Source organism: Rhineura floridana, chromosome 18 (genome assembly GCF_030035675.1).
Source record: "Rhineura floridana isolate rRhiFlo1 chromosome 18, rRhiFlo1.hap2, whole genome shotgun sequence".
Lineage (NCBI taxonomy): Eukaryota > Metazoa > Chordata > Lepidosauria > Squamata > Rhineuridae > Rhineura > Rhineura floridana.
The window spans coordinates 9,983,230-9,996,795 of NC_084497.1; the positions used below are offsets into that span (position 1 = coordinate 9,983,230).

Sequence of the window (13,566 nt, forward strand, 5' to 3'; positions counted from 1 at the left end):
TTTCTACTCCCTTCTGTTTTTCCCAGCATTATTGTCTTTTCTAGTGAATCACGTCTTCTCATGATGTGTCCAAAGTACGATTACATCAGATTCGTCATTTTAGCTTCTAGCGATAGTTCTGGTTTAATTTGTTCCAACACCCTATCATTTGTCTTTTTCGTGGTCCATGGTGCGCGCAAAGCTCTCCTCCAACGCCACCTTTTGGATGAGTTGAAGTGTGGAGATATAAAGGTAGATATAGATATATATAAAATTTGGATATATTTTTCTTTTCTTCTCAAACTGGGAGACCTTCCTTTGAGAGTTCCGAGCCCCCTCCCCGCCGGCGCGGCTCACAAGCCTTTTAATCTTGAAGGAGGGACCAACTGATCCCCGGGAAGGCTGCTAGCAGACGGCGCTGGGGAGACGCAGGCCAACCAGACTATTAAAAGCTCCTCGCCTTTGAGCTCGCGGCTCCCTCCCCTCCTTGTCCCTCCTTCGGACGGTCTGCTGGCGCGCTCAGAGGCGCTTTCTGGGGCGCGCCGTCTGGGGCAGGGACCGGAGCCCCCTCGACGCACCTGCCGCCGCCCGGATGGCCCTGGGGATGCTCCGGCGCCGCCGCCGCCGTCGAGCTGCGCGCGCGCTTCCACTGTCGTGGCTCTGGTGAGACCCGCCCGGGCTCTTTTGGCTCGGGCGAGCCCGCATCCCAGCCTACCGCAATGCTGTCTTTGTGGTCCAGCCCTCAACCTTGAGCCGAGCCACGATGCCCGAGGCTGGGCCAGGAGCTGCGCCGGCCTCCCAGGAGAGCGAGCGGCCCCAGCGAGGCGCGACGGACGGGGAGGCGGCCGGACCGGCTTCCACCGGGGTCCTGGGTAAGCGCGCGCGTGTTGGGGAGGAGGGTACCCCCATAGCCCGTCCCTTTGGGGGAGAGGAGGCGCAGAAGGGGGCGGAGACGGGGTCCGCAGCTGAATTGCGCGCGTTGATTTGGGGGGGCCGCGAGACTTTGCCGAAGTTCGGGAAAGCTGGGGGTGGGGGAGTCTTTCACCGCTGGATCTGGATGGGGAAACGGGGGTCGACCTGCGCCAAAGAGGAGACGTCGAGCGGTGCCAAGCGTTGTGGCGCCCGTGAAGGCGCATCTCTGCGGGTGCCGGGCGATTGGCTCCAAGCTGTGCGCCCTGATCCGCACTGGGTAAAGGCGAACCTCATCTGGGGAGGGGTCTCCAAACGCATTTTTTTCTCCCCTCCTCCTTGAGACTGGTGGGTTTTTCCGCCCTCTTGGACCCAGCACCTTCTCTCTGCCAGCCTGATGCTCCCCGTCGACGCCGCGGAGTGGTGTTGGAACCATTCAGAATTTTTCCTCCGGGTTCCGTTCGTGCCGAGGGGCGCCGAAACGCGAGGCGCGCCGGCCTTGCGGTCCACTGCGGATGCCACCGGATCCGTCTCTCGGGAGGGCAGCGGAGGGAAGCCGACGGCACGTGGCGCTGGAGAGGGGGGCGAGCAGGGAAAGCTGCTGAGAGCGAGAGCGCAAAGCCACCGGCCTTTTGGCCGGACCGAGGCCTTCTCTGGCCCATTATTCGCATTGGCATCGCTTTCAGGCCTTTTGACCCGCTATGTTGTGCCAAGCGGATTGTTTGGGTGGCAGAGGAGGCATGGAGACTGGAGGCTAGGGATGGAGAGAGTTTACACAAAAGCCCCAGGTTTCTTCATCATAAGTGGAAAAGAAACAATCATGCTGGGAAAAACAGAAGGGAGTAGAAAAAGAGGAAGGCCAAAGAAAAGATGGATTGACTCCATCAAGGAAGCCACAGACCTGAACGTACAAGATCTGAACAGGGTGGTTCACGACAGATGCTATTGGAGGTGGCTGATTTATAATCATAATCGACTTGAAGGCACATAACAACAACAAAAATCCAGTTTCTCCAGGAGAGACTTTCATCCCAGGCAATTGGGATGTGTGTAAGAGCTGGAGACACCTTCACCAGTCTGGCCAAGATGAAGCTACCACCCCTCTCCCAACTGCTGGCAGCTAGTGGCAGTGCAGCTAGTGGTGGTGGAGTGATGGGACGTCAGTAGAGTTTCTGCCGCCGCCACCACCCTGCACTACCAAAATCCAGAGAGGCCCGGGCACGGGATGGCTCTTTCAGTCTGCAGCAAGGGTGCTCTTAACATAGCATCCCCAAGGTTAGGTGTGGAAAATCTGGAGAGGGACGCCTGCAGATCTGGCCGGAAAAGCTCAGGATGGAGCGGCCTGCTGGAGATACGAGCCTGAAAGAGCACATGGGGCACCCCTTCCATTAGTGAACATGACTCACAACCACCCTCAGGTACTCTCCTGGTCAGCTCTCACAAAACCAGTGGGAGAAGTTGAAGAGGGTTGAAGGAGAGATTCTCAGTGTGGCTGAGGGCCCTGGAGGGCAGCTCTGGATGTGTCTCACTCTATAGCCTGTAGTGATACCCCTCGTCTCCTTAGTTTATCTTGGGTCAGGCTACGAGTGCAAATGGGAAATTCAGTCTAGAAGTGAGGGAATGTATATTTGTCATATCTGTTTGTTGCTCCTCCTCAGGGCACAATGACTTATCCGGACATGGGATAAATTTGGACCTTATGTGTTTTAGAGAGCTGCATTTGCTTTCTGTTGCTCCAACAGCTTCAGCCAGAAACATTCATAAGTGAGAGGAAAAGTAAGATCAAATACCAGCTGTGCTTGCATTCTGTCTTACCGCTTTTCATCTTAGACACTTACAAAAGTGCTTTTTCCCTCCAGGTTTGCCTAAGCAGTTTTATTTAGCATTGGGAGGGGAAAGATTTGCTTTGCACAGGAGCTAACTTGCCAAACCAAAACATTTTGCAAGGACTGAGTTGTGAGGCTACCACAGACCTCCTTGCAACAGTTTTTTTTAAACCTCCTTGGCCAGCTAAGTAATGCTAAGGAGTAAGTCCCATTAAATTGTATCAGGCTGTATTAATAATGAGCAGTCATAGCATCTGTTTTTCAAACATACTGGGGTTGTTGTTGACAGTTTGGTTAACAAAGATAAGCTTAGAAAGAGGTGAGGTGTTAAAAGTGAAGCAGAGCTTCCTTGCAAGAGCTTGCCTGCCCTGCTAATTTAAACCAAGCCAACAAGCACAGTCAGGATGCACTTTGCAGATATTGGGGATATATGTGCAACAGAAATATTTAAAAAATCATTTTTTAAAAAAAAGTCTCAATATAGGGCATAAATAACTCTTCCTGATTCAGGGCCAACTCCACTGGACTGGTTTGATTCAGAGTGCTGAGGGTGGCTGCGTTATCGGAGTGATGCATTTCCCATCTGTAGAAAGCCAGAACGTCGCTACCCAAGTCTTAGCTACGTACTGTGTGTTTGCTCTCCTCAGTCATGGGATTGACACCCTCCACAAAGGCTAAGCCACTACCCGCCAACACACACATATATAATATATATTCTTCCAGCAATGCCTGCATCTGCCCACACTGTGCTTGTGCCAAGGACATCGCTGGTGGCCCCCATAATGCCCGGCCTGTTTCCTTCCTCGCTCAAAGAGAAGCAGTCTTTATTCCCACCCAAGCAAGAGTCAGCTGACTGTGATCAGCAAAGAGAGGCCTCCATTGTCAAGAACCCATTGGAAGAGGGAGTCAGTTTTTAACATTACGCCGGTTCCTCCTTTCCCAAATCTCCCCAGCAAGCGCAATCCTGAAAGCAATTCAGTGAAGTGTGTAGGACGAATTAAATGGCCATCCACGTATCCTAATAGACGGTTGGATTTGTTGAACCCTGCAAAAGTGTGTGTGTGGGGAGAATGTACAGTATATATGATCAGAATCAAGGAGAGAGGGATGGGGGGTTGCTCTCCACATCTGTTATAGCATCTCCAGGCACAAAGTCAACAGCCTTCCCCGTTCTCTGTCTCCAGAATCTGGCATTCTGAGGTAGACTACCCCTGACTGCGAAGGCCCCATAGTTAGCTATCACACAGATGTGTATCTGGTCAGACCTATTGCTGAGAATTTAAGAACTGCCTTTTCCTGGATCAGACCAATGACCAGCATCCTGCTTTCAACAGAAGACAAACGAATCCCTCTTGGAAGCCCACAATCAGGGCACGAAGGATGTGCCCTGTTGTTTACCACAATCATCACCTCTCCTTGGGTAGTCTGAGGCAGAACGGATCTTCTTATCAAGTAAGATAAGATTAGATAAGATTATCAATTATCAGGTTTTAAAGCAGGGGGGCACCTCAGACCCAGGCAGCAAATACAGCCATAAAAACTCTCTTTGTGGGCTGCATTCCCTTTCTCCAGACACACTCTCTGCACCCGCTCCACACCCTCTTGAATATATTTGCCTGGCTGGAAATGTGTCCTTAAAGTCAATAATGCCTCTTGCCTGTCCGGATGGAGGTAGCTTACTGTACAGAAGGTAAAATCTACATTTATCACTCTGCCTGCTTTTTTCCTGAGGCTCTGTCCACCACTGGAAGGTTGTTACCCAAAAGGGAATGTGGTCCTCGGGCTGCTGGGGTTGGGGTCTGTCAACTTCTGGAACACACCAGGATCCTCAGCCTTATCCTGTGTCTAACAGTAACCAACTGGCTGCCTCTGAGAAGCCTACGAAGCAGGCCGTTGAAAATAACAGCACTGCCATCTGTCCCCAGAAACTACAATAAGAAGGAATACGAGCCTCTGAATGTGAGCATTCCTTGCTTAGCAGTTTTGATTAATGATACGTCTGCCGCAAATCCTGGTTTCACGGAACCAATTCCAAGCCAAGTTGGAATTAAGTCCTGCACTTGTTCAAGACCCTGCACAAATCTGTGCTTGTTGGGAATCTCAGAAATTAGCACATCCATGCGGAAAATTTTATTTTCCCGTTGCTTAACGCCCATTTTGGTTTAAGAAACTTCATCTCAAAGAAGCCTGAGGTGGAGTGTGCTTAATCCCAGAACAGGGATAAGGATCCTGTAGATGTTGCTAGATTCCAATGCCCATCCCTGACCATTAGTCATGCTGGCTGGTGGGAGGTGGAGCCTAGCAACATCTTGAGGGTGCCCAGTTCTGTCCTGAAAGAATCTTTCTATGATAGTCAGGAATGAGCTGTGAAAGTCAGGGGCTTCTCCTGCTCCTCTGAGAAGGTTTACTTCTTTGCAGAGTGCAAAATTAACTTGTGGGACTCACAGCCACAAGATATATGGACCCAGTTTCCCCATCCCTGATCTAGGTTTTTTAAACAGTCTGGACCTCTTTAGCTTTTAAGCTGCATTTTAACGGTGTTTCTGGTTTAATAGCCATTTTCTAATTTTTCTCTTTCGTATTTTGGATTTCTGCTTTAATGCTTTGTAGTAATTTTTGTTATTGGGGTGCTATGTAAATGTAAGAAATAAAATATTAAAATAAGAACAGCAGGATACAAATAGTGAGCTAAATTAAAATGTTTCTGGTAGCATATGACTTATCCCTACTGAAAATAAGGACACTGGCTTAGATGGACCTTTGATATGATCCAGCAGGGCTGTTTTTAATGTTCTGATTTGAAAGGGACTTAGATTCTGGATAACAGATCCGACAGTGGGCGTTAGTCATGATTGTTAGATGGAACCTTCATGTTCAGAGGCAGTCTGTCTCCAAATTACAGGCGCTGGAAGGATCAAGCAATGGGTGACGGAGGGCTGATGTCTCCATGCCCTGCTTCCAGGTTTCCAAAGGCATTTCTGGACAGCTGTTGTCAGAAGCAGTATGCTAGGCTAAGACAGACTCACCCTGGTCTTATCCACCAGGGAGGTTCTTATCTGTGGCCCTCCGGATGCTGTTCGACCCATCTCCCAACATCCCTACCCAGTATGCCCAATGGGCAGGGATGGCAGGCGTTGTAGTTCAACAACATTTGGAGGGCCACAGATGTTCCCTGTCTCTGATCTGATCTAAGAAGTAGCATTTCCCTGTTGCAAGCAAGAATGGAAGAAGAGTGCCTCTATTTAGAAGAGGCATTCCCTCGTGAGAGTGGGGAGTGCCTTCTCTTAGAATAGATGAAGGATGGGGAACATCTGTGGTCCAGCAACATCTGGAGGAGCCAGTGTGGCCTAAAGCCAGGGATTTTGGGAGCTGTAGTCCAGCAACCTCTGGAGGGTTACAGACTTGCAGGGATGTTGCTATGAGTGGGGCCTATGGGGCGTGGGCTATGATATGCATGTTTACTCAGAAGCAAATCCCAATGTATTCGATGGGGCTTACTCAAACAGGGAAGCATGCACAGGACTGCAACCTCAAATGATAAGGAACTTCACTCACCCAAGCTTTTGCAACTGTTTTATACTTGTTTTATGGTTACTGGATTTTAAATGGATTTATTTCTTGTTGTGAGCTGTCTCGGTTTCCAGCCTTACCTCACAGGGTTGTTGGAAAGATTCCATATACACATACACTGGAGATGTAAAAATACATACACCCTATATAATGGTTTGTTGTTATCGCAGAACTTTTTTTAAAAAATCAGTATTAGTTTCCTACCAAATAAAAGCATTGACCTTTGGGTGGGTAATAAATTCTAATTCTAATAATAATTCTAAATAAGCCCTGCCTAGTCGCTTAAAAAAAATAGATTAGAGGGGAGAAAAAGATTTACAACATAATCCTTTGCTATGTTCACTCAAAAGTCCCACTGATTTACAGTACAATCCTAACCATGTCTACCTTCCTCGTCCTCCTGGATCTCTTAGCAGCTTTTGATACCGTTGACCATGGTATCCTTTTAGATTGCCTGGGAGGACTGGGAATAGGGGGCACTATTTTACAGTGGCTCCGTTCCTATCTCTCAGATAGACATCAACGGGTGGCATTGGGGGATGAGGTTTCAGACCCTTGGCCTCTCAATTGTGGAGTGCCACAGGGATCTATCCTCTCCCCCATGCTATTCAACATCTATGTAAAGCCGCTGGGAGCCATCATCAGGAGTTTTGGGCTGCAGTGTCACCAGTATGCGGATGACACTCAGCTCTATCTCTCGTTTAAGTCCTCACCAGAGTTGGCTGTGGAGACCGTGTCCAAGTGCCTGGATTCCGTAAGTGAATGGATGAGAAGGAATAGGCTGAAACTAAATCCCGATAAGACCGAGGTGCTGCTCGTGGGGGATAAGGGAAGGTTGGGAGATATAGACCTGGTGTTTGATGGGGTAAAATTGCCCCTGAAAGACCAGGTCCGCAGCCTTGGGGTCATTCTTGACTCCCAGCTGTCCATGGAGGCTCAGGTTTCGGCAGTGAGCCGGGCGGCTTGGTATCAATTACATCTGATACGGGGGCTGCAACCCTACCTTCCTGTCCATCTGCTCCCACGGGTAATACATGCCCTGGTCTCCTCTCGCTTAGACTACTGTAATGCGCTCTACGTGGGGCTACCCTTGAAGACGGTCCGGAAATTACAGCTGATAAAGAATGCGGTGGCGCGCTTGATTAAGAACAGCCGTCGCCGTGAACATATCACCCCAGTGTTAAGAGATCTACACTGGTTACCAGTTGTTTACCGAGCCCAATTCAAGGTGTTGGTGTTGACCTTTGAAGCCCTATACAGTTCTGGCCCAGTTTACCTGACGGAGCGCCTCCAGCATCACCAATTATGCCGCCTGACAAGATCAGCCTCACAGGACCTTCTCTCGGTCCCTCCAATCAAAACAGCTAGGTTGGTACGGACCAGAGAGAGGGCATTTTCGATTGTGGCCCCCACCCTCTGGAATTCCCTGCCTCTCAACCTTCGACATGCCCCCTCCCTGACAGCTTTCCGCCGGGCCCTGAAGACCTGGCTATTCAGGCAGGCCTATAAGACTTCTGGGGTGGACTAGTTTTTATGATGTTATAAACTGGACAATTGGTTTTAGATTAATTATTAATTATTGTTTGATTTATATGTTGTATTCATTCTATTTATGTACGTCGCCTAGAGTGGCCGTTAACTCGGCCGGATAGGCGACTCACAAATAAAATTTATTATTATTATTATTATTATTATTATTATTATTATTATTATATATTACTCAAAAGTAAGTCCTACTGAATTCAATGGGGTTTATTCCCAGGTATGTGGGATTAGCATTTATTTATTATTTGATTTATATCCCACCCTTCCTCCCAGCAGAAGCCCTGGGTGGCATTGCAGCTTTACTCCCAGAACAGTGGGTATAGCATTAAAGCTTCATATTGGGAAGGTTTTCAAAACAGGCTATGAATTAGACAAATAAACTGCCCTTTTCAATGGCCCAGTAAAATTTAAACTTGTTTGACTCCTTATAATTAGAAAAGTATAATATATTGTAATGAAATCATGAGCTGCAGCATGTATACTTTTTCCAATTTCTGTTCAAAAATAATTTGAAAGATAAAATGTATGGAGAAAAATATGCTATTTTTGCAAGTAATTAAAAAAACCTGCATGTACACTTTTATTATAATGATAATAACTCCAATTGTTTACTGTGTATGTCTACCAAGATCTTTCTGTGATCTTCAGTTCTAGATTTCCTGGTATATTATTGTAGAAAGGCAATATTGCTGCTGTTGAAAGTTATACACTCAGTCAACTTCTTATGGGCAGACAAACAGGAAAAGGAAACTGTTTTCAGGATTTGCAATGGGTTCTATCTATTGTCTAGAGTTCAGCAAATCTCTTGTCAATCACAAACCTGACTTCACTTATTGGTTAAAAACCTGAAAGGGCAGGGATTAGAGCAGCCAAATTCTAACAGAAGTTGCAGAGGTGGGGCAGCTGACATTTTGGTGTATATCTCTTGAACTAGACCACCTAGAAACTTAAATTTTTTTAAACTGAAAGCTGAGAGTCTGGAGATTGGGGTGCCTCACCTGGAGAAAAATGTAAATGTACTGCCTTCAAGTCGATTCCGACTTATGGCAACCCTATGAATAGAGACCTGACAACCTTAGGAGTAACTGATGGGGAATTGAGCTGATCTGGAGCAGGATCTATTGGGGAAATCAGTTAGGGCAGGGATTCCCAAACTATGGTCTGTGGACTGCATTTGGGTGATCTGCACATGTCTGTAGATTTCTGATTGAAGATAGCAGATAGCATATTCATTGCACTGAATTTTCATTGCTGTTGTATTGTATTGTCATTTGAATTCTATGGAATAACAATTGCTACAACAGACGGAAAATCCATTAAGTATTCTGCCAAAACCCTCACCAATTTTCAAGTGGTCTGTTGGGGGGAAAAGTTTGGGGACCGCTGAATTTGGGGGCAGAAATGCTGAAAGGAAACTGATGCGGCATGAAAATCAATTCAAGGATTTATCTGGTGCATTTTTTTTTTGACAGGGGAATTTGTTTGACCAGCCTTCTGTGACATTAAAATTCTAACTGCACATATAAATTAGCATGTGCAAAATTTATGTAAATTTCTGTCCACGGGCCCATGCACCAAATTTTTTTTAAGTACCTACCTAGCAAAGCTTGTAGAAGGATGAAAACATAAAATAGAAAGCTGGAATAACAAGTTGGCGTTGGTGGAGAGCTCTGTAGAGTGAGGCGGCCCACGCCCCAGAGGATTTCCCTGGCTCCATTCTCTACCTGCTTAGAGCTGCAAGCCTTGGCTTATCTCACTATGAGGCTCTTTGCACCCCATTGGCATTGGACCAGGACCTCTTGCTGTTCACACCTATTTCCAGTCTGGCAAGATTTTTGTGACACAAGAGGCTAGGCCCCATTGACTATGTTTTTCATCATCCTAGAGGGCATTCCTGGATGGGAATTCTATGCTCTTTGCTTGTGTGTCCATATGGATACCCAGTCCTAGCTTTTGGACATCCAGTGGACACAAATGGACACAAAATTTAACCAATGAACCAAGAATGATCAAGGGGATGGAGCGACTCCCTTACGAGGAAAGGTTGCAGCATTTTGGGCTTTTTAGTTTAGAGAAAAGGCGGGTCAGAGGAGACATGACAGAAGTGTATAAAATTATGCATGGCATTGAGAAAGTGGATAGAGAATTTTCTCCCTCTCTCATAATGCTAGAACTCGTGGACATTCAAAGAAGCTGAATGTTGGAAGATTCAGGACAGACAAAAGGAAGTACTTCTTTACTCAGCACATGGTTAAACTATGGAATTTGCTCCCACAAGATGCAGTAATGGCCACCAGCTTGGATGGCTTTAAAAGAAGATTAGAGAAATTCATGGAGGACAGGGCTATCAATGGCTACTAGCCGTGATGGCTGTGCTCTGCCACCCTAGTCAGAGGCAGCATGCTTCTGAAAACCAGTTGCTGGAAGCCTCAAGAGGGGAGAGTGTTCTTGGACTCGGTTCCTGCTTGCGGGCTTCCCCCAGTCACCTGGTTGGCCACTGTGAGAACAGGATGCTGGACTAGATGGGCCACTGGCCTGATCCAGCAGGCTCTTCTTACGTTCTTATGTTCTTAACAACACAAATTCAGACCAGAAGCCACTGAGGTATGAAATCTTACAGAAACTGAATAGAAACAGTCGAACACAGGAGCACATTACAAACCCGCCAGTCTTTCTGAAAAACGTCTTAACAGAATCTCTCTCTGTGTGCACTGTAATCCAGTGTGTAGACCTGTCGGGGCACATTAGGATGCTGTCCTGTGACTTTTGCCCCCTCCGATCCGCCACTCTCACCACCCCACGAAGGAGGAGGAGACAGGAGAGGAGGTCTCCCTGGTGGTAACCCCTTAATTCCAACCGTGGGGGAAGGAGTTGGAATTAAGTAGATATCCAGCCACCCTAGCCTGCAGCCTGTCTCTTGCCCCATGGTGTGGCACCTCCTCTTCCTCCTCCGTGGTCTGGACCTGCTTGGGGAGGATGTTGCCGAGAGCCTTCCTCTCCTGCCTCCTTCTTCTCCATGGGGGTGGTAGCAGATTGGCAGTGAATCGGCTGCGGATCCCATCAGTAGTGCAGGTTGGGTTAAGTAGTGTGTGTGTGGGGGGGGTGCGACAGGACGTGGCATGACTCATGAAGGGGTCCAGAGCTTCTAAATTTGCCACTATTGACCGTAATGTCTGGTTCTCTGTATCTTTTCCTCTTTTTTCGTAAGAATTCCTCTACAGCAGAGCGTGGATCGTAAGCAGCAGTTTTTGAATTTAATTTGCTTTCCAATTCATGTATTTACTGGTGGGTGGGTGGGCAGGCTAGTAAGAATTTTGCTAGGCTAGTGACTTGTGTGAATGCATTTGCAAGGCTGTATTTGTTCCCTGTTTTCTTTTGTTTGAACCACTTTTCCCTCGTTCCGAATGGCAGGGCTTGTACATGGCAGGGAGGATTCCACATGCAAGCCGTTTGAATGAAAAAATGGACACCAAGTAACAATGCCTTCAAAAATGCCCTGCTCTGGCCTCAAGACGGGCATTCGTCCTTCCTTCCATAGGCTCCCTCCTGGTGCGCTCCCTGCAGTGCCAGAGTGATGATGTGCATCTGGTTCTTCATGTTCAGGGGAAGGTGCCTGTGAGGGTCTGTGCTGTGGCCCTATAGGCCCTGGTGGTCTGCAAGGTTCAGCCTCAGGCACAATGGTCTCCCTATCTTCAGCAGTCAGCTCTGAGCCCTGAGCCTCCCCATCTGGTACCCCTGCAGCCTCTGATTCTGTGCACCAAATACCAGCCAGGCAGCCACCACTGGATGCAATTCTAGCCCAATGTGTTCCAAGCCTGGGTTATTCATGGTATGGAAACAGTAGGTAGACAGAGAGAAGGGTTTTCTCTCTCTCTCGTAACACTAGAACTCGTGGACATAACGACGCTGAATGTTGGAGGATTCAAGAAAGACAAAAGAAAAGGACTTCTTCACACAGTGGAAACTGTGGAACTTGCTGCCACAAGACTGGGCGATGAGCACCAACTTGGATGGTTTTAAAAGAGACCAATTCATGGAGGGAAATGAGGCTATCGGTGGCTGCTAGCCACCACAATGGCGATGTTCTGCTTACACTGTCGGAGGCAGTAAGCCTTGCAAAATCAGTCGCTGGGGACTGCAAGTGGGGAGATTTGCTGTTGCGCTCAGCTCCTGTTTGTGGGCTTCCCGTTGGGGCATCTGGCTGGCCGCTGTGAGAACAAGATGCTGACTAGATGATCCCCCTTTGGACTGATCCAGCACTGCAGGGCTCTTCTGATGATCTTACGATCCACGCAAACATGCACAACTGAGTATTATTTCCCCATCAGAATGAGATCTACAATGGTTCCTTGAGTTTCATCCTGATATAATCCTTTTTTATTGCTAGCTTCACTTATCCATCTCTCTTATGTGGGACCGTGGATACACTAATTCTATTGATTGGTATCTTATAGAAATGTTAGAATCTTAGCAGGAAATCTGATTAAGTTGTATCTTTATTTGCTCTTTATTGTTTTTACTGAATACATTTTAATTGCGATGGCTTGTAGCCAGTGCAAATAAAGGATTTCGTATCTCAAATGTTATTTTCACCAATGAGGACTTCTTCTACTCATGTGTGAAACAGCACAACAGCCTTTGCTTTTGGCCAAAACTAAACCAAACTTTGCTCCAAAGCCCTGCCTCTTAATTCTGGACTTTTCGCAGCTTGAGAGAAAAAGAAGAGACGGGAATGGAACAAAAGAGATTGCAAGGCCAATGGATCTGTCCCGGTGGGAACTTCATCACTGGAGGTGGTTGCCATAGAGACAACCAGCTCTTAAAATCCCAGTTTCTCTCCCCCTTCTGTCTCTTATCTTCTCAGCTGCTTCCCAAATGGTAGGTATTGAGGTGGGGAATGTATAGCTGTTGGCATCTTGGGGTGGGGGGCAGAAGCTACCAGATAAGAATCTCCAAAGAGGCCCCTTTGATTAAGTTGGGGTGGGGGGCTGGCTGTTTGCACAGCAAAATTCAGCAGGGACCAGACAGAGTGGGAGTGTGCCCTGGGGGCATTGATATATAGGCCTGCTATAAAAATTAGCAGCCATCAGCTCATGCTGAAAACCTTTATTTCTGGCTGCGGGACTGCAGGTAGACATTTAATGAATGAAGGGGGGGGCACTTCAAAGAAGCATTATTCTGTTGATCTTTGTTGTTTCTTGGTGGTGTTTTTTTCTTCCTTTCAATGGCTTTGTTTTAATCGCTACAGGACATTTTTGCTTTTATACCTGATGTGAACTTGTTTGGAATCTTAAACAAACCTGCCTTGAGGCCTACTGCTGGATTTTTGCCACGAGGGTGGTTGTTGAAAGCACCAGAGTGCTGCCTTTGAGGGGAGGTTTGGTAACCCTGTGAAGGAGGAGTCGGGGTTCACCAGGATGTGACGAAACAGAGTGTGTGTGTCCTGCCAGACTTCCTTGTCAATGTGCATTCAAGATGATTTGTGCTCATGTGCAGTTAGGTGCGATCCCTCTTTCAGTATTGTCCGTGTCTGCAAAAGGTTAGGGGTGGACACACACTGCTTCATCTCTAATCAGTGCATGTCCCATAACTTCCTGCAGAAATCTTTTTACATCACAACTGTTTCGGGGTGGTTGTTTTTCTGTCCGGCTTTTAGTGCAAGAGTGCCCCTCCAGACGACAATAATGTGGCAATGTTGGGGAAGCATTGCAGAGCAGCTAATAAACCAGGATGACGT

General features: G+C 47.4%; 1 protein-coding gene across 3 annotated transcripts in view; it reads left to right on the plus strand.

Moving 5' to 3' along the window:
- The first annotated feature begins 446 nt into the window (after positions 1 to 446).
- Positions 447 to 13,566, plus strand: part of ANO8 (anoctamin 8) — a 55,727-nt gene continuing 42,607 nt past the window's right edge. For 2 of the 3 annotated variants that reach the window (XM_061601560.1, XM_061601561.1), the window contains exon 1: positions 447 to 851. In XM_061601560.1, the coding sequence (XP_061457544.1) occupies positions 743 to 851 (109 nt within the window). In that variant the 5' untranslated portion in view covers positions 447 to 742. The remainder of the gene's footprint in view (positions 852 to 13,566) is intronic. The other variant, XM_061601562.1, reaches the window with a different exon arrangement.